Below are 24,742 nucleotides of genomic sequence, written 5' to 3'. Positions count from 1 at the left end.
CCCAGCCATGTAGAAGAGCAGGCTTTCCCCTCACACACAGAGCGAGTACAGCATAGGCAAGTTCAATTTTTATGGACAGCAACAGCGCAAGCACAAGGACCGCCCCACACCCACACACACACAAAGCAACTGACTAGAGGAACCGACAGGCTATGTACACCTTTGAGGGGCAGCATTTAGTGTTCATTGCTGGACCCATCCCACCCTAGAGTGAACGGATTCTGGGTCCCTGCAAAAATCCCTCAGGCCCATGCATTCCTTGCGCTAACAAGTTCTTAACTGCTATGCCCATTTCCAATGCCATACATTCCCACAGGATGCAGGCTGTGTGCCCCTAAGCCAAAGGCCTGAAATCAATAGAGTGGACAGGCTCTGTACCAGCCAGGATCAGTGGATGTTGCCAATACGTTGTAACAGTATTAAGTTGTATTATATGTGAGTGGAAAGTCAGGGTAACTTTTCTAAAATTGAATAACTGAAATTGGTGCATCTTTGCAAGCACAGGGGTAGAACCAATACAATTCCCAATATCTGTGATGTGTTGTGCCGGAAGCTGTGTAACTAGAGGCTACATTTTCCAAAATTCCTAATAAATTCCTAATACCAGGATCCTGCTCATTAACTAACCAGAAGGTTCACTGTGTACAATTTCAAGATTTAAGTTGTGGGAAGCCTTAACCCTGCCACAGAACAAGAGACCGACATTCCTGTGTCAATGGGCTCCCATCTGGTTCACAGATGGGCACCTTGCTGTCTTAGATGTCCATGCCACACAGCACTATTCTGACTTTTTGTGAGCAGTGTCAGAGTGATAATTGTTTTCCATATGCAACACTTGGGGTAATTTTTGTGCTTGTCTGTGGAACTGCATAATTAAGCGTCAAGTGGACATGCATGTATGTGAAAAAAGCTGGAGAGTTCTTGAACAGATTATTTAATTAACAAATTGTCTTCCTTTTAGTGCAGAGCTGCCTCAATTCATGGAGATTGTGCCCAGTTTCAGAGTTCAAATTGCTCTATTCCCCGTGCATCTCCAAGTACTGTTCAGTGACCAGATCCATCTTCCTCTAAAATACAGTACTTTGAGATTGCCTTGCATTCGTTCGGTATTAGATGCATCTTCTGGACTGGTGCATGAGTCTCCCTGCTCATTCTTGGGTCTCCATTCTTTTCAATTTGGCAACTTCCCATTTAAAGGATTATTTTCTCAGTATCAGTTTTCTATTTACGTGGTTTGGAGTGATCTTTCCACGTATGTTAGTTGCAGCACTTCACCCAACACAGTTACTATTAACGGCTCAAAGCCCTCTACTCATCTATAGGAACAGGTACAGCTTAGATGATAGCCAGATATGATGGATAGTGGTCAGCTATTTGTACTTTGACACCATGAAGGAGCCAGCACCTTTAGACAAACCTCTCCCAATTGCCCTATCATGGTGCCACGGGGCCCTCTCAAACATAGCTAGATATCCAGCCTCTAAGATATTAATGTTATTCCATGTACCATTCCTCTTCTTAATGTCAACATTGGGAGCAATTCGTTAGCTTACATTGCTGCAAGTAAAGTCCTCCACAGAGGCCTCCTTCCATGGCTTTCCGAGACCTTTTCTCCATTGATTTATGACCTTACCTCAGCATTGGGCTCTTCGATATCAACTTAAGGAGAGGTGAGAAGAGGGCACATACCTCAGGAGGGACCTGGAAAAGTAAACGTGTTATTATTGCATCACTGTGTGCTGACATGCAGAAAAGAAAACGATGGTCTAAGAGCTCAGAAACAGATCTCTCGCATAAAGAAACATTAAGAAATACAATTGTGAAAACGGAAAAGGCTACCTTGAACACAAATGGGTAACTTGTTTTTGAAAGCTATGCACAGCTTGCAGGTGGACTGACATACATTACATCCACTAGACATTAGAACAGGTTGGGGGTCTCTGAAAAGATGACAGTGGCAGGTTCAGTGCAATGCTAAGCCACTACAGCAAACGTATAACCAACACTATGGTGTGCATTACAGGTCAGGAAATCAGCTACATTTAGGGAACCTGTGGGACTTGAGAAATGCAAATGTGACGCAGGGCATCACTTTTAAGAGTTATAAAGACTTGTGGGACCACATTAGGGACTGGGATACAGACATCCCGTGGAGAATACAAACACCTCATCTCCCCCCCCAAACCCCAACAGTTCAGACTGAAGAGATTGAGAATTGGAAAAATGTAATACAGTGAATTCTAATGCTGTGAGGTTAACTCACAGGGCTGCGGATGACTCAATTTACCTCATAGACAGCAAAGCCAACGGTCTCCATGTCGCGTCCAAAGCGCTTCTCCTTTCGCCGGTTTTTCTGCATTAGTGCCAGAAGGAAGCTGCAGCCCTTCTCACTGCCGTAATCATCATCGTCATCCACTTCCTCCAGCTTGATCTTGAACTGAGGGTTGATCCAGAATGTGGCTGCAAAGGGACAGAGGCAGGGGAGGTTGAGTCAGAATAATGGAAAGAAAGCAAAGGTGGACTGGTTTATAGGGTGGTCAGAGGTTTCCCCCGACAGGCTGTTGCATCTGAAAGACCATCAAGGAGGGCTCAAGAGACAATTAGAGGTCAAGCTTACAAGTAGGGATTACTTCCGAACAAAGGACCCTGGATGAAGTGGCTCCATGCTATGCATTGGTATGGTGGGGCCAAAGCAGGGCGTGTTTCTTGAAATAGATCCATGCTTCACTGTGAGGAAGTGCTTTGTATGCTCTGAGCTGCAATGGGAAATGAAATGGCAGCAAAGAGCTGTTGACAGATGGACTACCTTCACAGCAAGGAGAGAGGCATAAAGGTAAGCAACATGTAATTTAATCTCCATACCAACATGCCTATACCACTCTTTATAAACCATAAGCAATAGCTGGACTTTTCAAAAAGCCCTGGTCAGCAGACTGAGAGTAAAGGAGATTCAGCCTGTGACCAAATTATGTTTCACTCGTGCCCACGTTAATCATCTGTTACTACAGTGTGCTCCCGATACAGCTTCCAAATTTGTTGCAGCATTAATGAGCTGCATCTAAAAAATGCTTTTAAAGAAGCGCTATGCATAACCCATGTGGTAGCAAATACTGGTCTTATTATGTCAAATCTGGCAACGGATGGTTGTTCGAGGATGCAATATGATCATGTGCCCTCTAAGGCATGTTCGTTCGGAAGAGGGGTTGGGTGGATGTCTCTGCTGGTAATACCGTACACAGCAAGAGAAAGGGCAGTAAGAAGAGGACATTTTTGAAGGCAGCAAGACCTATAAAGTTCAACTAAATACCCATTTTCTTGGGGAAACCTAGTTTCAGCCACCCCCTTTACATTATCCCATGAAAACACAAATAAGGACAAACCTAACCCTTAACAAGGGCTCGATTTTACTTGCTTTATGTATAAGTTAGGAGGGAAAGCATTTTTTATGAAATAAAAACAAAGCAATAACATTTTAATTTTAAAATATAGGCCTATTGCCAATAATTCAAACATTCTTCACAGCTAGCAATCCCTGAAAATGAAAAGCAGCATTTATGTTATTTTATAGGCAACCCGAGACTCTCCAAATGTTTTGGACAACAATTCCCCAGATCCTTCCTCATTAATAATGCTTGCTATATCTGATGCGTTTTAGTCCAAAATATCTGACGAGACAAAGGTTGAAGACTATATCATAAGTCCTCTTTGCAGAAGATGCTGTCATTACACTGGTCGGCATCACTTCAGCAGTGCAGGTGGCAAAGTGTCCGTCAGATAAACGCATACTGGCCAGATTTTACGAAGTGAAATAGTCAGGAAAGCACCTCATTTAAAACCCTGCCCTTAACCCCAAGCTCAAAAGAGAAGATCCTCCCTCAAGGAGGAGTAATGAAAGGGTCATTTGTAATATGTCTATGCCCCCACAAAGACTTGTCATCCAGTTAATAAGTCCCCAATATTTCTAACTAACAACAAATATCATGATAGGAAACTTGCAACTACAGCGATTTTTAGTTTTAAGGAGGAGGAGCTATTTATTTAATCAGGTTTTGTGCCAAACTCCTTTCGGAACCCAATGTGAGGTTCACCTTCTCCCGCAGAAGGATTGTGATATGCATTAATTCTCCACACATTTCCCCATATGAATCAGTCCTAGAAGGCGTACAATACAGTCAACCAAATAACACGCCGCCGTTAAGTACTGAAATTTGTCGACTGCGTGAAAGACTTAACAGCAGCCAGTGATTTCAATAGAGAAAGTAGTCAACCCCAACAAAAGCAGCAGAGCGATTCAGAATGGTGGGGCTCCATAGCTTCAAAATCTAGAAAAAACTGGAAGCTCAAAAATATGGTTTCCACAGTGAGACAGAAATAGGTCAAACGATAACGGTATCAGGCATAAAAGAAAGCTGGCATCACCAAAAGGCAAATTTGAGAACACATTTTTTTAAATCCATAGCTTGAATCAGTTTCAAGTATTCAATCCGGGAACTGGAAACAAATCGACTGAAGCCCTAGAAAGAAAAATGGTTATAGCTGGAAACCAATTTCGAGCTCCATCTGTTGAAATGGCCATCTGAAGAAACACACAGCACAGCGAGACCCTAAAGCAACATTTCTTGGTGCAATAATATCCCCTTTTTAAAGGCAGCAGAGGCCTGTGGGGGATGGTGAGGGCACTGGAGATATGTAGATTATTGATGAAGAGCTACTACATAATGCCTTAACCAGGAACAGGTTACATTTGTCAAGTCACATACCATGGTTTAAGAGTACATGAGAAATAAAATAAAATTGAAAAGCCATGCAAGATCCTTATGAACTTGTCTAGAGAGAAATACTATTGCACAACGTTTAACAAAGGTGGCTATATTGGAATTGTTTAAAATATAGATGAAAATTTAAGATTATGAAAAATGCAAGGTGTGCTGACAAAAAGGGCTGTAATCTGCAATGATTTGCTGAATATGGGAGGAAAAAAGGAATCGGCTCACATCCCTAGGTGGAATTAAGCGCATTTAAGGAAAATGCCCAACATAGTGAGGAAGCACAACAATGATAACATTTAAAATGTAAAATATGTTTGTGAACAAAATAATTATGCTAATGCGATGAAGACAATTGTCAGATTCTGTGAGAACCTGGCTGCGCATCTCGAATTTTGGAAATGTTTGAAATTTAATTTTTTGTCCTTTTAATGAATAGTCTTGGTGAGTATCCATTGTACAGTGGGCTTTAAGTTACATTTGGTAGTGTGTGAAGGATCAGTCTCCTAAGAATGCACCCTGCACAGAACATTTCTGTATGAAGTGATTTATACCACTGCCTCCTTATGTAAGTTCAACTGTATTGCACGGCAAGTATGAGCTGTAGCAGGAGGATGGCGCGTAACTAGTCACTGGTACAGTAAAGATGCTCTCAAATCCTGGCCAGTGGACCCAACGATAAAAGGTGGTTGCTGTCTTTACTGGGCCAGTTTGGTTGTGTTTAAGAGTGTTTTAATAAGTGCATATTTTTCAAGAGTGGTGAAGGTGACCAGCGACTCCTGGTCCGTGGGGCGTCGTCTGCTGTCAGTGATGCAGGGTTGAACATCAATTTCCATCCATCCCAGCAGGAAATTCCACTTCAAAGATATTCAAATGTTAGAGATGACCTTTTGAGGGAGGAAAGCAAGTCCCATTGCTTCATAAAGACAAATTGTGTATTTAACTTAAAAAAGGGCACTTCTTAGAATATAATAAAGTGTTCCTGGTGTGACTTCAAGTCGGCATTCTTTAAACTGTCTTATGAGGAGCAGTGACAGGAAGGCCCTTACCAGATACAGCAGTTAAAAAGTGCTGGGTAGGTAGCATCCAGCTTCTGCAAAAAGTGGTCTCTGTAAAAAGGGAGAATCAACTAACAATAAAACTCTCCCCTCTTTAAGATGGCTGTGCCACGAGATGTTGCGGTTGTTCTTTGGCCTTCATCATGCCTTCTCAGGTAAGAAAATGCCTTATTAGGAAATCCCTTTCCCCGGGAAATCTGCTGCTTTTGCAGGCAAAGAAGCTCTTTGTGTGGGTGAGCCAAAGAAAGGGGCTGGCAAAGCCTCCGATGCCTGAAAGTTAGTCGCTGGGCAGATGTGATGACAATTAGTTGCTGTGCTGGGGCTGCTTCTGTGGTCTCCTCTGAACAATCACCTGTTGCCACCTGACCATGTTAATCTTCATTGGATCTCATCTTCTGTGTGTCCCTGAGGTGTCCTGAGGCCGTCTCTCCGGCAGAAGTCTTCCTTTGTCTACATTTGTGTCTCTAACTGAAAGCTGTCTGGAACAGATTCCTGTGCATCGCAATCAACCAAAACTAAATCCCTCGCTATAAAGTACCCAGCGGTCTAGATATCTAGACGACCCACGCGTTGGGAACAAGAACAGAACAAAGCCTAGCATAAAGTCTGCAACCTACACAAGTAGAATGTGGAATAACCTGAGCCAGGGGGTTACGTTTACATACTTGTTGCTTTCTCCCCAGTCTCCCATAGGTGACCCGGGCGTAAAGTGCTGCCACTAACTCCCTCAGGCCTGACCTTTGGTGGTAGAACATGGGTTTAGGATCCTTCTCTAGGTGTATCCTAGTGTGTTGGATTGAGTTGAGTGCCTATCTGAACATTGATGAAACTTTATCTAACTTTTGAACATTTCTGAAGCACCACCACTGCTCCGGCAGTCTTTCGAAAAAAAGTACCCGAACTGGAGACATTTGGGCACAAGGCCCCATATGACCTTAGGGTTGGACTTCATAACATTGAGGGAATATGTCCACAGGGATTTATTAAAGAGTTCTGCCTACCTCTCCTTGCATCGGTCCACTCCCCTGTATTGCACTGGCAGTTAATTCATATGCAATTCTATTCTCCTAATGGTGAATGTGTATATGTTTTAGAAGGTTTTGTGTGACAATACTTGGCTGTGATTTTTAAATACTTAGGGTGTAACTGAACTTAATAAATTACTGTATTTTATATACTTGCCGTCTAACTTGAATTATAAGTGTTGCTCTGTGTGGACTCATTGTAGCCTATGCCACTCTTACACTTTTCCTGAGACTAAGCCTCGACTGCTCAGCTACCTTACTTTGATTGGGTTGTGGCTAACCTCTCCCTGTCTTCCCCATTTACCATAAATAGGGTGGCCTCCCAAAATCCTCCCACTAGGGCTGATTTTAGAAATCCATCGTACGGAACAAGTAAATTACCTGTAACTATTGTTCTCCAGCAGAGGTCTGGCATGGATCACATGCTCATGAATATTCCCTGTCGGGCCGGGAATCCTCTGTAAAAAGACTTCCACTTACAAACTGTATTTCTCCTCTAAACCAATCACTGAGCACTGGGTCATACTGCCCCCAGCCAATCACTGCCCTCACCCTAAGCCCTTCATCTGGCAGCCATCTTCAGATTTGGTAAGGACGTAAAGTGGCAGTATGAACAAGAAGAGCCAGAGAGGGGACAGCGGGATGGTTTGCATATGAATCTATGCCAGACCTATGCTGGAGAACAATAGTTAAAGGTAACTAACTTATTCCTTCTCCAGCATGGGGTCTGGCGTGGATTCCCATGCTCATGACTAAAGAATACATGGCAGTACAACATTACACAACCACGAGAGGTGGAAAGGCTCAACAGAAGCAAATACTCTTACCTCCAGAACAGGCTCACCTTCAAGCTAACAGGTTGCGTAGCTCTGCTTGGCCGACCCTGGACTCCTCTCTGGAATCCCTGTCAACACAATATAATCTTGTGAAGGTGTGTGCGTGGACCTCCACTTAGCAGCCCTGCAGATGTCCAGAAGGGGCACACCAGACAGGAACGCTGTCATCGCAGCGATCGCTCTGGTGGAATGGGCACTCGGATCGCATGGCAGCAACGGATCCCATGGTTCACAGGACCAAAGTTCTCGAACAGTAGAGGTCTTCCGAAAACTCTTTGTGCGTGCCACGCAGAACTTCATAGCACAAGCCACATCCAGCGAGTGCAAAGTCCTTACAGCAGGCGACAAAGGTTTTGGAAAAAACACAGGCAACACCAAAGGCTCGGTGAGGTAGAATTCTGACGGAACCGTTGGCATGAAGGAGGTGTGCATCCGCAGCACCACCTTGTGTCGTGAAACGTCAGATAAGGCTTTTTGCAGGATAGGGCCTGGATATCACACACTCCTGGCGGAGGTGATGGCCATGAGTAACGCCATCTCCCATGAGAGGAATTTGAGAGGGGCCAGATGCATAGGCTCGAAGGGGGCCCCCCCATGCACCTCGTCAGCACCACGTTGAGTTCCCATACCGCGGCAGGAGCCTTCACCGGCACAAAAGATCGAAACAGTCCTTTGAGGAACTCCTTGACTAAACGGTATGACCAAAGAGAAGATCGTCCTGGAGACCTGGTGCAGTGGGAGATAGTAGCCAGATGCACCTTGATACGGGCATGCGCCAGCCCTGCCGTGGCCAAGGACAAGTATGAAAGAATCTGTAGGGCCATGAACCTCGGAGGGTTGATCTTATGCGACTGGCACCGTGTAGCAAAACGCTTCCACTTGCGTCTGTCGCACTTAAGAGTCGATGACGCTCTGGCCTTGGCAAGGACCTCCCTGCAGTCTGCCGGCAACTCGTATCCTCCGAACTCCAGGGCTGCAGGAGCCAAGACCTCAGGTTCAATGATCCTGGGTCGTGATGCAGGATTGCACCTCATTCTCTGGTGAGCAGATCTGTGACCACTGGCAGCTTGACTGGAGGCTACGCTGACAGGCTGAGAAGGTCCGGGTACCAAAACTGCCTCGGCCACGCCAGGGCAACGTGTACCATCCTGCATCGGCACCGTTTGAGTTGATTGATGACACTTGGCAGCAGCAACAGAGGGAACGAGTTTAGAAACAAGCCTTCCCACGAGGAGGATAGCTCAGCAGCAATGTGCTCGCCTTGGAAGCAAGATGACACAAAGATATAGTTTCGATCCCCAGGTCCGCGCTTGGAAACCTTTGGGTATTAAGCGCGTTATAAATAACCTATATCGTACCATAACACTGTCCACCATGCTCCTCTGTTGGTAAAACCTGATGGTGAATTCCTGCCATTTGGAGTGCGCCGAAGTCACAAACAGATCGATTGGGGGGTCTGCCCCACTTGAGGAAGATGCAGTCGACCTAATCCTGCCGGAGTTCCCACTCGTGGCAGGAGCGCAACTCCCTGCTGAGGGAGCCAGCAATGGTGTTCTTGACTCCTGCCAGGTGAAAGGGGATGAGGAACATCTCTTGGTAGATGGCCCAGCGCCAAAAGTCCTGCACCTCTCTTGCGAGCGATGGGGACCTGGTGCCCCCCTGCTTCCTGATGTAGAACATTATGGTGGTGTTGTCCGTGAAGATACTCGCCACTTTGACCTACAAGGACGGAAGGAATTACTTGAGGACCCAGAACACTCCCTGCAGCTCCAGGATATTGATATGGAGATCCCACGCTTCTTGCAGCCACAGGCCTCCAGCGTGCAGACGTCCAGTCTGGGCTCCCCAGCCTTCCAGGGAAGTGTCCGTGGTGACCGTCTCCTGGTATTGATGGAAGGGAGGCAGGGTGAAACTTGGGACACCAGGCACAGGGGTGTCCATTCTGCATGCTGCTAATTAAAAGTGAAAATGTATGTCTAGGAGTGTAACCTGCCCAATGAAAATGGACCAAGTTATCTGGAGTCCTATAGATACTGTAACCAATAGGACGTCGATGTAGTGACGTCAATCACGCGTGATGTAGAGGGATGAGCGTAGACACCCACCCGATAAGAGTTATTCAATCCGCATGCCCTATTATCATATACAGATATAACACCTATACTTAAGTTACGTTTCCTAGCCAATTATATTGCATGATGATTTTTTATAGAATTAGACGTCAGTGATGACGATTTTTGCCTATAAGAATTGCTGTTCGACTGAGGTTCGAGGAAGTCTAAGCGAGACAGGTGATCGCAATGCTGCCGATTTCCATTTGTTTCTCTGTTTGATGTACTTGTCATTAAACAGACTTCCCTTTGCCAACTCATTATTGAGTCGTGTTGGAGTAAGTGAATCCTGCACCCCCCTTCCTCACATGGTGCAGCAAGGATACCGGCGGGGGGCACCCGAGCTACAACGTAAGGATACCGGGGGGCACCAGAAATAAAACGTAAGGAGTACCAGGGGTTCACCCGAGATAAAACATAAGGAGTACCGGGGGGGGGGGGCACCTGAGATAAAAACATAAGGATTCGGCTTATTCCTGCACTTTAAAGAGTGGTCAGAAGAAACGTGAACTCATAGCCCACAGTGGGGGGACGATTAGGATACAGTGACGATTAAAGATGGCATCAAAGGGGTTCGTTTACACCCCATGACGGGGTATTGATTAGAAGGCAGGTATACGTGTGTCCAGCTGGTGTTCGTCTAGTCTGTCGAGTGTCTGTCATATGTGTCTTGTTGCATGTCAAATGTAAAATAATTGTATTAATGATTGGTTGAAATGCATTTTGGCTTTACGCGATTTTGTAACTAAGAGGGAATCGCCATTGAATTGATGGGTTTTGAGGAAATTGCTGGTATACATTTTGGCAGGAAAAGATTGGATTGGAGCTTGCGTATGTGGTGCTCGCTCATACTATTGGAAGGTTAAAGAACTGTATAAATCCTGTTAGTGACAAAATTAAAAACGGAAGTTATCCCGCTTGCGCATTTGTGGAAGCAGTTACCCAAGCATGCACCAAAAGGAACAGAACAAGTTACTTACCTGTAACTGTTGTTCTCCAGCATGGGTCTGGCATGGATTCACATGCTCATAAATATTCCCCGTCAGGCCGGGAATCCTCGGTATAGAAAAAATCAGTATCAGTTTCGTTTCTGATCTGTCTTTCTCAGTAGTAACCAATCACTGGTCTCTGGGTCATACTGCCCGCAGCCAATGACTGCCTTCTCCCTAAGCCCCGCCCGTGGCAGCCATCCTCAGATTTGGTAGCACGTGAAGTGGCAGTATGACCAAGTGAAGAGCCGCAGAGGGGTAGGCGGGAGGGTTCGCATGTGAATCCATGCCAGACCAATGCTGGAGAACAACAGTTACAGGTAAGTAACTTGTTCCTTCTCCAGCATGGGGTCCGGCATGGATTCACATGCTCATGAATATAAGAGTACATAGCAGTATACACATGCACAACCACGGGAGGTGGCAAAAGGCTCAATATCGAGCAATACAACTACTCAACATTAAGCAACTCTTACCTCCTCATCAGGCTCACCTTAGGCGAACAGGTTGCGCAGCACTGCCTGGCCGACTCTGGACTCTTCCCTGGAATTCCGGTCGACGCAGTAGAATCTCGTGAAGGTGTGTGTCGACCTCCACGTAGCAGCCCTGCAGATGTCGAGCAGGGGCACACCAGACAGGAACGCCGTGGTAGCATCGATCGCTCTGGTCGAATGGGCCCTCGGACGGCCTGGCAACGGTCGGTTTGCCAACCGGTGACAGTGCATGATGCAGCAGGAGAGCCATCTGGAAATGGAAGTCTTCGAGAGAGCCTTCCCTTGATTCACAGGTCCAAAGTTCACAAACAGCTGTGATGTCTTCCGAAAACTCTTCGTGCGGTCCACGTAGAACTTCAGCGCTCTAGCTACATCCAGCGAGTGCAGAGTCCTCTCAGCCGGCGACAAAGGTGACGGGAAGAAAACTGGCAACACCAAGGGCTTGTTGAGGCGGAAGTACGACGGCACCTTGGGCATGAAGGAGGGGTGCGTCCTCAGCACCACCCTCGTGTCGTGAAAAGTCAAGTATGGAGGCTTGCAAGACAGGGCCTGGATCTCTCCCACTCATCGTGCAGAGGTGATGGCCACGAGGAATGCTGTCTTCCACGACAGAAACTTCAAAGGCACTGAATGCATAGGCTCGAATGGGGCCCCCATGAGCCTAGCCAGCACCACGTTGAGCTCCCACACCGGTGCAGGGGCCTTCACCGGCGGGAATGGTCGGAACAGTCCTTTCATAAATTCCTTCACCAGTCAATGAGACCACAAAGACGCCCGTCCTGTAGTTCTGGTGTAACGTGAGACGGCAGCCAGATGTACCTTGATGGAAGCGTGAGATAGGCCAGCCTTGGCCAAAGAAAATAGGTACGGCAATACTTGAGGGGCCGTAATCCGAAGAGGGTTAATCTTCTGTGCATGGCACCAGACAGAGAACCTCTTCCATTTGTGTCCGTAGCACTTGAGAGTTGAGGATGCCCTGGCCTTCGCGAGAACCTCTCTGCAGTCGGCCGGGATGTCGTATCCTCCAAACTCTAGTAGTGCAGGAGCCAGGCCTGCAAGTTCAGCGACTCTGGTTCGTGATGAAGAATGGCGCCTCCTTCTCTGGAGAGAAGATCCGCGTCCGTCGGCAGCTTGACTGGTGTGGACGCTGACGAGTCCAGAAGGTCCGGGAACCAGATCTGCCTCGGCCACGCTGGTGCGACGAGGATCATCCTGCACCGGGACCTCTTGAGCTGGTTGACGAGCCGGAGTAGCAATGGCAACGGCGGGAATGCATAAAGGAACAGGCCGTCCCAGGGGAACGAGAAAGCATCGCCCATGCTCCTCGGTTGGGGAAACCTGCTGGCGAACCTCCGGCACTTGGAGTTCGTGGCCGTCGCGAAGAGATCGATCTGGGGTTTGCCCCATCGTCGGAAGAGTCGGTCCACTTGATCCTGGTGCAGTTCCCACTCGTGGCACGAGTGCAGCTCTCTGATGAGTGAGTCGGTGATGGTGTTTTTTATCCCTGCCAGATGAAAGGGTACCAGAAACATCCCTTGGGCGACGGCCCAATGCCACAGATCCTGGGCTTCCTTGGATAGGGCAGGGGATCTGGTTCCGCCCTGCTTCCGAATGTAAAACATCGTGGTGGTGTTGTCGGTGAAGATCCTCACCACCTTGCCCTTGAGGGACGGAAGAAAGGACCTGAGGGCCCAGAACACTGCACGGAGCTCCAAGATGTTGATGTGGAGTGTCTTCTCCTCCGGGAGCCAAAGGCCTCTCACGTGGAGACCCCCGGTGTGCGCTCCTCAACCTTCCAGGGAGGCATCCGTCGTCACCGTCACCTGGTGGGCCGCGGCTAGGAAACTTGTTCCTGCTGTCAGATGAGAGCGGACACCCACCATCGTATCGCCTGACGGAACGCTTCGTCGCGCGGGATCCTGTCCTCGAAGCTGTCCGTCGTCTGGATCCAGTGGGCATCGAGGAATTCTTGCAAGGGCCGTATCCGAAGTCTGCAGTGGCGCACCAGATAAATGCAGGAGGACATCATTCCGAGGAGGGACTTGATAGACCTCACTCTGGCAACGTCCGTGCCCAGCAGACGTTGCACCTTTCCTAGGATGGTCATTATCCTTTCCTCCGACGGTGAGGCCCGCTGCGCCACTGTGTCGAGCTGTGCTCCCAGAAACAGGGCGACTTGCGACGGGACCAGGTGGGATTTTGGAAAGTTGATGGAGAACCCCAGGTATGTGAGCAGCTGGACGGTCTTCGCAGTGTGTTCCACAGCGAGCTCCCTTGTCCTTGCCCGTATGAGCCAGTCGTCCAGGTAGGGGTAGACGTGGATCCCCTTTAGGCACAGCCGCGCCGCCACCGGTGCTAGGCACTTGGTGAACACCCTGGGCGCCGATTTTAATCCGAACGGGAGGGCCTTGAACTGGTAGTGCCGCCCTTTGACCATGAACCTGAGGAACTTTCGGTGTCTCTTTAGAATAGGGATGTGGAAGTAAGCATCCTCCAAGTCCAACGACGACAGGAAATCGCCCTCCTCCAGCTGTCCCAGCATGTGCTGGAGGGTGACCATCCGGAACTTCTGTGCCTTGATGTATTTGTTTAGTCGTCGCAGGTCCAGGATGGGACGCCATCCTCCTGTCTTCTTCTTCACGAGGAAGTATCTTGAGTAAACTCCGGAGCCCCGAAGCCTCTTCGGGACGAGCTCGACGGCACCTTTCCTGAGCATCGCCCTTACTTCCAACAGCAGTTGAGGGACGTAATTTTCCTTCCTGTCCACGGGAGGAATGCGGGGGCACCTCTTCTGCAACTCGAGGGCGTGCCCCAGGGCGTCCAGCACCCAACGGTCAGTGGAGATGGACTCCCACACGCCAACGAATTTCGTCAGCCGGCCTCCCATCGGGGTGCTTCGGCGGGGTTCCGACCCGACGGTCGGTTCAATCTTTCTTGGAGGCCGCTTTGCCTCCTTGACCACCTTGGCGACGACGGCGTGATCCACCTGACTTGCCGCGTCCCCTGTTGGCCTCCTGCGACGAAGACCTTGCCGCTTGACAGTACTTAGAGGAGCTGCTGCCGGCTCCCTTGGAGGCACGCTGTCTGCCTCCGGAGCTCCGAAAGGAAGGCCGTCGCTGTTGGATCACACCCAGTGCACGGGCCGTCTCCGTGTCCGTCTTGATCGCCTGAAGGGATTCATCAACCGCCTTGCCAAAAAGGTTGCTCCCATCGAAAGGCATGTCCAAAACCTTGGTCTGAACGTCCTGGCGGAAATCCGTCGCCTTGAGCCATCCGCGTCGTCTCAGGCAAATGCCGTTGCCCAACTGACGTAAACCGGTGTCGGCGATGTCCGTAGCCACCGTAATGGCGTGGTCCGAGGCAATCTCACCTTCCTGTAAGATTTCCAGGGCCTCAGCCCTCTTGGCGTCCGGAAGGAAGTCCAACAGAGGGGCGATCTTGAACCACAACTCCCTGTCGTAGCGGGCTATGATGGCCAGGGCGTTGGCCGCCTTGATGGTCGTCGCTGCAGATGAGATGACCCGTCGTCCCATCTCGCATCCAGCTTCCTACCCTCGCCGTCCGGAGGGGAGGTTGAAGTCGAGGCCGATGCTTCCCCCCCCCGCTTTCTTCTTGGCCGCCGCCGAAACGACCGAGTCCGGGGTAGGTTGCGCCCTAAGGCACAAGGGGGCAGCGTCGGGGACCCGGTACTACTTCTCGTACCAGTCCCCCTTTGCAGGAGCCATGGCAGGGTTCTTGAGGAGGGCGAGCCACTCATCCCAGATGTCATCAAGAAGCGGTACGGCAAGGGCCGTCTTCCTTTTAGCCTTGCGCCGTTGGTAAAGGAACCCTTCCTTCTTCTTTTCTTCGGGGCAGAGCTGGAAGAGCTCGGATGCCCTGGAAATCATAGCATGGAAGGATCCAATCTCGTAGGGCGGGGACGCCCAGGCAGGGGGAGATGGGGGACACATCCCGTTGTCGTCTCCGTCGTCATCCGTACCCGTCGTAGTCGTGTCCATGCCTGCATCATCCCCGTGGGTAGTGGACTGGGGGGAAGGCAGAGAAGGCCGCAGAGGCGGGAGAGGAGGCCTAGGATGCCTCCTCCTCCTCTTAAATGATGGGCTCTCCGAAGGTCCTGGCTCTGGTTCCCCCGTCGGGTCTGGCTCAGGTACCTCCGTCGGGGGAAGGGGCAACCTACCTAGTCCTTATCTCCGAGCATAAGGACTGGATGGCCGACAAAATGGCCGCCGAGGTGTCCTGCGGCGCCAGAAACGACGGGAGCGAGGGCTCTTGAGGAGCCTCGTCTGCATCACCGTCGCCCTCGTCGGGATCCCTCCCGATGGGCTGGGCCTCCTCCACGACTTGGATGAGCTCCTCTTCAGAGGTCGTGTCCGTATCCACGACGGCCACCAACCCCTCCCCCACCCTTTCCAACGAGGACTTCGTGGGGGTCCTCTCGATGGGCCTGAAAGACTACTCCCTCCGCGGTGGCAGGGAGACTGGGTCCTGAGGGCGCCTCCACAGGCTGAGCCAGGGCTGCGGCGACATCCTCAATTGAGGTCTTAGCAGGGTGAATTAAGGCCAACGTCACCTTCTGTACGCCTGGGGCCTTCACCTTGTGGGGGGGAGGGTCCGAGCCTCGCTCCCCCTCTGCCGGAATCTTCGAGATCGACCGGGGCCTCTCCAGATGCTTCGCTGGGTTCTCGGACTTCCTCTTACCCGAGCCAGAGCGTTGGCTCGTGGTCGATGGCGCCGGGGAGGATGCGCCCTGCCTGGCAGCGAAGGAGCCTGACCGTTCGGCGCTCCCGGTGCCCGCGGACTCGCGGTGCTTAGCCTTTTGTTGGCCCCCCGTCGCCGGAGCACCCTCACAGGACTTAGAAGACTGCTCCGACTTCTTTTTCTTCTTCTCGCCTGGCGGGCTCTTACCTTCCAGCCAGTTGGCGAGACTGAGGTGGCGATCCTTCATGGTCCGCTCCGACATGTTCCCACAAAACGCGCAGTCCTTTTCCTTGTGCGTCTTGTCCTCATGGAGACAAGTAGAGGCATAGCAAATGCTCGTCCTCCTTGAAAATGTTCTGAATCTGGCATCCAGGGCAGGTCCTGAACAGCTTCCAGGGCGTCGAGCTCCCTTTCTCCTGGGCCATGTCCGGGGTAGGCCTCGGAACTTCTGGAATCCTCCAAAAGTGTAACTCGGCGAAATCTTCACCCTTGAGGGGCGTAGAAACTCCGAAACGGATCCCCGTTGATCGGAAGTAGAAACGGTGGAGCTTGAGGCTCTATTTACCCGAAAACATGAGAAAATCTCCTGAAAAAAGCGCGAAAACGCAGCAAAAGCTCGAGAGCTAAGCACGAGGACTCCCAACACTTGAACGTGCAGTAAAAATCTGAGGATGGCTGCCAGGGGCGGGGCTTAGGGAGAGGGCAATCATTGGCTGGGGGCAGTATGACCCAGAGACCAGTGATTGGTTACTACTGAGAAAGACAGGTCAGAAACGAAACTGATACTGATTTTTTCTATACCGAGGATTCCCGGCCTGACGACGGGGAAGATTCATGAGCATGTGAATCCATGCCAGACCCCATGCTGGAGAACTAAAGGCATACAGCACGGAGTGGGTTAAGGGTACCGCCAATAAGATGTTTATGCCGTGGCCCCAGAACGGGTCACTCTCTAAGGCTGTTTTACAGCACATGACTACCTTCCTAGACGCCACATATACGGGCAAGAAGTTAGAGAAACGTCTTGCTGTTCTAGAATTGTGGAAGATGTTTGAAGAAACGAAGGTGGAAGAACCACCCACAGACTGGATACTAAATGTATGTACGGAGGGGGGTGAGACGCCTACCGCGCCACCAGCCCCACCTGGGACAGTCATTGAAGGAAGCAAGTCAAAGGGTCTTTACCCACTAAGAGAACTTAAGGCAGCCACGGGGTATAGCAACCCCGCATATGAGTCGCCTACGTACAGTAGTAACGATAATAAGGGAAAAGAACAGGAAAACAATATCACATCTGTGGTCTCAAGGGACAAAGATGCGAAGATGAAGGGAAAGATGGCCACGGAGTTGTGCACCTCCAGATAAGGAGAAAGAGGGAAATAATCGTAAAGGAAATGAAGGTAGAGTTGATGAGATAGCATTCGCGAAAGACGAATGGATGGGAGGTCAAATATTACTGAAGTTGGATGGAAAAGGAAGTGGTGATGTTTGGCCAAGGGAGAGGCCTGATGAGACGCAAAGGAGAGAGAGACAGAGTAAGGGATGAAAGGACAAGAAAGAAAGATAGGCTAAGGCGAGAACAACTATATCGCAAAGAGCAAGGAATACCGCTCAGTCGCACACAATACGCAGCCTATGGAAAGTACAGGCAGAACATGTTAAGGTTAGAGGAAGAAAGGAGAGCGCACGAAAGGAAAGTAAAAAAGCGGGAAGATGAGGAAAGTAGAAGGGCAAAGGAACGTAGAAATGAACGGATGAGGGAAGTAGATAAAAGAAGCAAACAAGCGAAAGGAAATAGACGAGGAAGTAGAACGTAAGCGCAGACAGAGGGCACGAGATCTTGAATATTTGGAGCGGGAAGTGATTAAACCCAATCCTGCAGTAGAATGGGAAGGCATAGAAGAATTCTTTCCTGCAAGCGATGCGGTACCAGGTACAAGCGGGACAAATATTGAAGATGACTTTGACACCAGAAGCATCGGGGAAATGATCGATAAAATCTACGACGAGATGGGGCTAGAACAGATATCCGATGGTGGCAGGGTAGATGAGCGCTTAGAGAGCACTCAGCTATATGACACTGAGGATGTCACCCGAAGTAGTGGAAGCAGGGGACTGTCCCTGGACAGGCTGGAGATTGGGCAGAACAAAGAAGATGCAAGAAGTTGTGTAAACTGGGAGTATTCAGAATCTAACTCCGGTGGGGAAACGGAGGATGTGGCGCATGAATAAGGGAGACGGTGCGAGAAACGGCTCCCAGGGGACCGAGGGGTACGATGGTCAGACGCTAGCGAGTCCACAAGTAGGACACCAAAGTCTGCCGCGCAGTGCGGCCAACATGAAGGAACACCCCACGGTCGGAGGGGGGCGTCAGCACCTGCATATGCAGATAGATTAAGGGCATTGCCAGGGAGACGGCAAGGCGGAATGCCACCCCATAGCCAAGAGCTATGGGGAAAGAGAAGGAGGACTGTTCATTCCAATTCCCATTGCTAGAAAAGGGGGGAGCAAGACCACAATATATTCCATGGCCACACAAGGACCGAGAGAACCTTAAAAATAAGCTTCCAATGCCGACATCGGGAGCCGGAAAGTAGACACATGAGTTAGAGAAAATGACGGGGGGTGTCACCTTAGCTATAGGGGACATAAAGGGCCTCCTAATTGCCATACTTGGTGAAAGAGCAGATGTATGGAAACGGGCAGGCTATCCTAGGGTAACCTTAACTAACACCTCCCATGACGGAGCACCATTTAATAACTGTAGGGCAGCAGTGTGGAAAGCGCTGCTAACGCTATATCCAGACACTTCCGATATGGGGGCTATAATGACTCGGAAAATGAAAGTCAGAGGATCCGTTGATTTATATCCAGCATTTTCAAGACGCGTGGGTGCTCGAAACGCATGAGTCTTGGACGAAATCTATCCCTGTATTCTACCACATATTATGCCAGGGGTTGCGTGAACCGGTGCAGAAGCAGCTCAAAAAATTGGTAGGAGTAGAAGCAAAACCATGGGCCGAAATACAGTTGACAATTGCACATAACTGTAGATTGTTGCAAGAAAAGAATCGGAAAAAGGAGGCAACTCGTAAGGGCGAGCAGGCGAAGCTGGTGCAAAAGAAGCTCTCGAAGTATGCTCTCGAGGGAGCCATGCTCACCAGCCAAGCCGAACCAAGCGCACAAGCGACCAACCCATCGCAGAATAATCAGGGTAATGCAGGATTTTACCCAAGAGGAAGGGGATGGCAGAGTAATCAAGGAGGGTTTCGAGGTAACCAGGGAGGATTTCAAAATAATCAAAATGGCTTTCAGAACGCGCAGATGGGCGTTCCAGCTATGCCAGATGGACAGATGGCCCGACCACCGCCAGTGTGTTGGCTGTGTGGAATGTCAGGACACGTGGCGCGTATATGCAAAAGCCAAGGCAAGTGGCAAAACAGCCAAGGGATGCGGGCAGGCATGGTGAATCAGCCTGCCGTCCCGCAACAGGGCGGTGCACAAAACTACACAATGCAGCCGCAGGCGTTAGGCGTGCAGCAAGGTGCACAGCAAGTGGTTTAACCACCGAACATGGGGAACTTGCCACAGGGACCACCACAAATGTCACAGGGCTCTAGCTCCGGAGGGGGAGTCAACCCTGGGGCTGAAGAAAATCAACAAGTATACAGTGGGCCGAACTTCTATATGAAATAGGACAGCTCACGGGGGACTCTGATGTGCTCCATCCTATCAGTGACACCAGACCCTAACAGGGAACCAAGGGTGAATGTCACCATAGGGGGTAAAGAATATTCCTTCTTAGTTGACACGGGTGCAACACGCTCATGCATACGAGAGGGCAAATTTTCCTTGTCCGGCGAGGCTATAGATACTCAGCGTTTTACTGGAGCTCATAGTAGAGTTCCCTTTACAGACGCACTCCCAGTCTCAGTGGGAGAACGCAAAATGAATGTACCCCTATTATATTCACGTCAGACCCCAGTAAATATTCTGTGCCGAGACCTGATGACTAAATTAAACATGACCATCTCATTTACCGAGAATGGTACAGTGTGCTCCATTCCAGGAATGCATTATTCAACCATGTGCGAAATGATCAGAGCATACTCAGGACGTATAGGCATGAGACCTGTACCGTTAGAGCCAGAAGTCGTTGCATATGGCGTGCTGGTGCTTGTGGCGGGACTGCCAGGCCTCGCAGACAAAACTATGAGAACCCCTGATGAGTTTCTGTTCAGACCAAGAATACCCATGCACGAAGAGGAGGGACAAGTATTTCCCTTAATGATACAATCTGCCACAGTGCGAGGGAAAGTGGTATTGGTCGAAGGATATGATGACGAAGGCAGACAATGGTGTGCGATCATCGCCATCGAAGAAGGGTATCGAGTGACTGACATCACCGATGACGATCTGTTGGAAGAACACCCTGACCTAGAGGAGACAAGAGTGGAAGTAAGCCTCACATTTTGGGTCAAGAATATCAAACGGGAGGTGCCACAGAGAATGATGTTGGCGCTGGTACGTCCAGAATACTTTGATGACGACATGGCCCAAGTGCCTGCCGCAGTATGGACTACAGGGCCCTATAACGTAGGTCTCCAGAAAGGGGCAGGTGAAGTGAAAATTAAACTGAAACCAGGAGCAATTTTACCACAAGAGCGACAATATCCCATGGCAAGAGAAGTGGATGAAGGGATTGAGAAGACAATTTCCGCCATGATGGAGCAGGGCACCCTACTAACGTCAGAATCACCTTGCAATACAGTGATTTACCCTGTCAAAAACAAAATCAATGGGAGAGTCTTGGTGTTTAATCCAAGATGTACGAGCATTAAACGATATAGTTGAAGGAGAGTTCCCTCTAGTCCCTAATCCATCCACAAAACTGTAATATACCCACCGAGGCAAAATATTTCACGGTGTTCGATTTGAAAAATGTGTTTTTCTCAATCCCGTTGCACCATGACTCTCAAGACCTGACGTCATTCACTTTCAGACAAATGCGCCTGAAAAGTACGAGGTTGCCACGGGGTATTGCGAGTCCCCGTCTATTTTCAACAGAGTCCTGCAAATGGACCCAAGCAATATTGCAGTGGACAGTGTTGTTTTGCAGTATGTAGATTACATTCTGATCTGCAGCACCACTGAAGAGCAATGTAGGTGTGACTCCGTCCAACTATTGACTACTGGCTGAGAAGCGATACAAAGTTGATAAGGAAAATTGCAGTACTGTTAACAGGAGGTGCTGTACATAGGGCAACTGATCTCTCATGAGGGGAAAAAGGTAACCCCAGAAAGGGCTGAATCCATCATGAACACGGCCAAGCCGCGCACGATAAAACAAATGCAAAGCTTCTTAGGCCTGTGCAATTATGTCAGAGCATGGGTCTTTGACTATAGCTCGTATACCAAGCCCTTGCTTCAGGCTTTGAAAAAAGCCCAAGCAACAAAAGGAGAAATTGAATGGACGGAGGCAATGGAGAAAGGGTTTACAGAACTCAAGCGGGCACCTTGTAAGGCCCCAGTTCTCGGGATTCCTAATTATGCAGAGGAATTCTACCTATTCTCACATACCAATGGTAATTTTATGACAGCAGTGCTCGCACATGGAACCTCGCTGGAGTACAAGCCCCTAGCATATTACAGCAGGAGTCTGGACCCGGTTATGAAGGGCCACTTCCCATGCAAACAAAATCTAGCTGCTGCCGCATTCGCTATCGAAAAGGCATCATCCATTGTGATGGGATGCTCCATGACATTGTATGTTGAACATTCGCTGTTCGCCATACTAGAGAAGCCAAAGGGCACACTGACATCTCAAAGAGCATCCGCCTATGAGGTGATTATCTCTAACCCATTGATCAAAATAGTGCAATGTAAAACTGTAAACCTTGCTATGTTCGTAGCTGAGCCAGTCTCAGAAGGAGAAACTATACATGACTGTGCGAATTATGAGGAATTCTATGATGAGATCCCCAGGGTAAAGAAAAACGCCCTGGCAAGTGGAGAGATCGTCTTTATTGACGGTTCTTCAAGAATCGACCAAGAAGACGGACAAAGGTATACAGGCGTGGCCGTGGTAAAACACCTAGCGAATGGAGAGTTTCGAGTACTCATCAGTGCGCGAATACCCACTCACTATTCTGCGCAAGCTGCAGAACTGCTGGCACCGATACTCGCCATTGAGAATTATGCAGACCAGGAAGTAACGGTGTACAGTGACTCAGCCTATGTGACGTCCACAATACATGCAGGTCTAGCGTGCTGGAAAAGGGGGGGGCTACCTCCGGGCAGACGGCAAGCCAGTGCAACATGCAGCCTTATTGGACAGGCTGATAAAAGCACTACAGCTCCCAGTGGGCATAGCGGTCGTGAAATGTGCCGCTCATACCAAGGGGACAGATTTCACGTCTCGTGGAAATCATGAAGCAGACACGGAAGTCAAGCGCATGGCATCCAAGAATGAAACAATCATGGACGTGGAGGTGGCACAAACCCATGAGCAGATGATGGTGGCGCGAGCCACACCAGAAGCCTATATCAATATGGGGCAGACTCTCTAAAGGTAGCATTAGAACTAGACTACCCCATCCATATGACAAAAGAAAATCTTGCTGCAACGCTCGCAGAAGACTGGTTCACAACGAATTTAGCAGAGCATGTCGCATTTTTCATGGTGAACTGCATAATCTGCCAGCAATTCACTGCTGGGCACACATTAAAAGTAGTGAGAGGGATCATCCCCCAGACCGAATGGACCATTCCAGCACTTGCATATTGACTACGTCGACATGATTCAAGTGTGCAACGGGTACAGGTATTTAATTGTGGTGGTGTGTCCATTCTCTAGATGGATAGAAGCAGGTCGCTGTACACACCCCAACGCTACCTGTGTTGCCAAGTTCCTAGTGAGGGAGGTATTCCCTAGATGGGGGTGTACGAAGTAATGAGATCAGATAACGGGGCTCACTTTGTAAATTCAGTTTTCGAACAGATTAGCTTGTTGCTTGGTATAAAGCACAAGTTCTCGTCGGCATATCATCCTGAGGGGAATGGGATATGTGAACGGATCAACGGCTTGCTTAAGGAGAGGATAGCCAAGTCGAAGCTCACTTTAAAGAAGGGATGGCTGCACTGTCTACCATTGGCATTGTATGCAATTCGGAACCAACCAGGCTCCGACCATCATCTCACGCCGCACAAGATAGTTACAGGCAGAAGGATGAGGACCCCTCTTATCCCCCGAGATAGAGCTAGTTGTGATGCCCAGCCGACTACAGAGGTTCTGGGAACAGAGATGCAAAAGTACCTTAACTGTATGACATCCAGCACCTCTGTCATTACAGGCCAGCTACAGCGACGGCGAAAAGGGGACGGCGCAGTATGAAACACAGCAGTAAGTGCTGAAGCAGACACTGAGCAAGGTGTACATGCGCCCCTCGTCTTCCCTGGTGACAGCGTGCTTGTGAAGAACTTTACCAGGAAGAGGTAGGACAAGCTAAGATTTAATGGCCCTTTCATCGTAGAGGACTGCACCCCCTCCGCCGTCAAGCTCCAGGGCAGAAGGGCATGGATCTTCATAAATTACATTAAACCCTATATAGGAGAGAGCCCTCCTGCTGCATCCAACTGCAAAGAAACCACAGACAAAGGGGAAGAACCTCAGCACATGCAGATAAGATCCATGGCGAGCAAGAAGGACGAACAAGCAGAAAACCAAGACAAAGAACCAGGATGCAAATTGTGGCATAAAGCTGGACAAGTTCCCCAAGCAAAGGGGAATAAGGACATAACGAATACTCTGTACATCCCAGTTGCAGGGTAAAGAGAAGCACATCCAAAGCCACAACAACATTTATAAAATGAACTTTTGGAAGCACAACATGCCCAAGTGAAACAAAGAATCAACACTCTGATAGACTGCAAATAAGACATTGCCTGAGAGTGTAACAGTATCCTGAAGCAATCAGTATTGAGACTCTGTTCACAGAACTTATGGTACATTCCAGCAGAAGTCTCGAGTGGGAAGTGCCAACCTATTTCCAACTCGTGGTGCTATCATACCCATCACTCATAGGAAGAGGAGCCAGTGTCACAGACTTTATTCAAGATCCGGCCAACAAGAGAATAATCTGGCACCTACTGATTGCCATCACGGAAGCCTTCATTGTACTGCCCGAGTATGGTGAAAAGAGTACAGATGCTTCGACCACAAGTGATCATTGATGAGCTGACATATCCGCTTTTCTTTCGCATCAAGAGGAATGCCCAGGACTCTTCAGGAGAACCACAGATACCTTATCCTTTATCAGAGATCCAAGAAACAACGAATTCCTAAACCGAGTGTGGTACAAACTGAATTACGTGGTCGCAATCCACGCAGCAGGGAAGTGTAAAGACTATTCACGTCACAAAAAAGGCCTATGATCTAGAGACCAGAAAATCAGAACGAATGCAGTTGTCACCAGAAGACAGCAGATATGCATACCATGTCTTCTTTCACCTCATTGAGAACTTTCCAGAACTAGTGGGTAGACCAAACAATGTTGACGTACCCGCATTCCTCAGAGACCCAGTAAAGAACGCACAATTAAACAAGCTCCTGAGAGCCATCATAGCGCAACTGAGAAGTAATTATGTTCATCAACTGCTGAGGAGAGCCTTGTGAACAGGAAATCCCAATAAACCTTCCACAGAGGACAGATCGAGAAGAGCAGCAACGAGGATTACGACATCTTGATCCTAGTTATTTTTATTTT

At 49.1% G+C, this 24,742-nt stretch overlaps 1 protein-coding gene across 1 annotated transcript in view; it reads right to left on the bottom strand.

Annotated features, from left to right (window-relative positions):
* CAPN1 (calpain 1) overlaps positions 1-24,742 on the bottom strand; it is a 597,334-nt gene that overhangs the window by 103,364 nt on the left and 469,228 nt on the right. The window contains exons 11-12 of the mRNA XM_069644966.1: positions 2,288-2,460; positions 1,690-1,701 (exon numbers count right to left, since the gene is read on the bottom strand). Coding sequence (XP_069501067.1) covers positions 1,690-1,701; positions 2,288-2,460 — 185 coding nt within the window. The remainder of the gene's footprint in view (positions 1-1,689; positions 1,702-2,287; positions 2,461-24,742) is intronic.

The sequence above is a fragment of the Ambystoma mexicanum genome, chromosome 2p (genome assembly GCF_040938575.1).
Source record: "Ambystoma mexicanum isolate Mex_15411 chromosome 2p, UKY_AmexF1_1, whole genome shotgun sequence".
NCBI classification, from domain to species: Eukaryota; Metazoa; Chordata; class Amphibia; order Caudata; family Ambystomatidae; genus Ambystoma; species Ambystoma mexicanum.
This window is presented reverse-complemented; position numbering and strand designations above follow the sequence as displayed.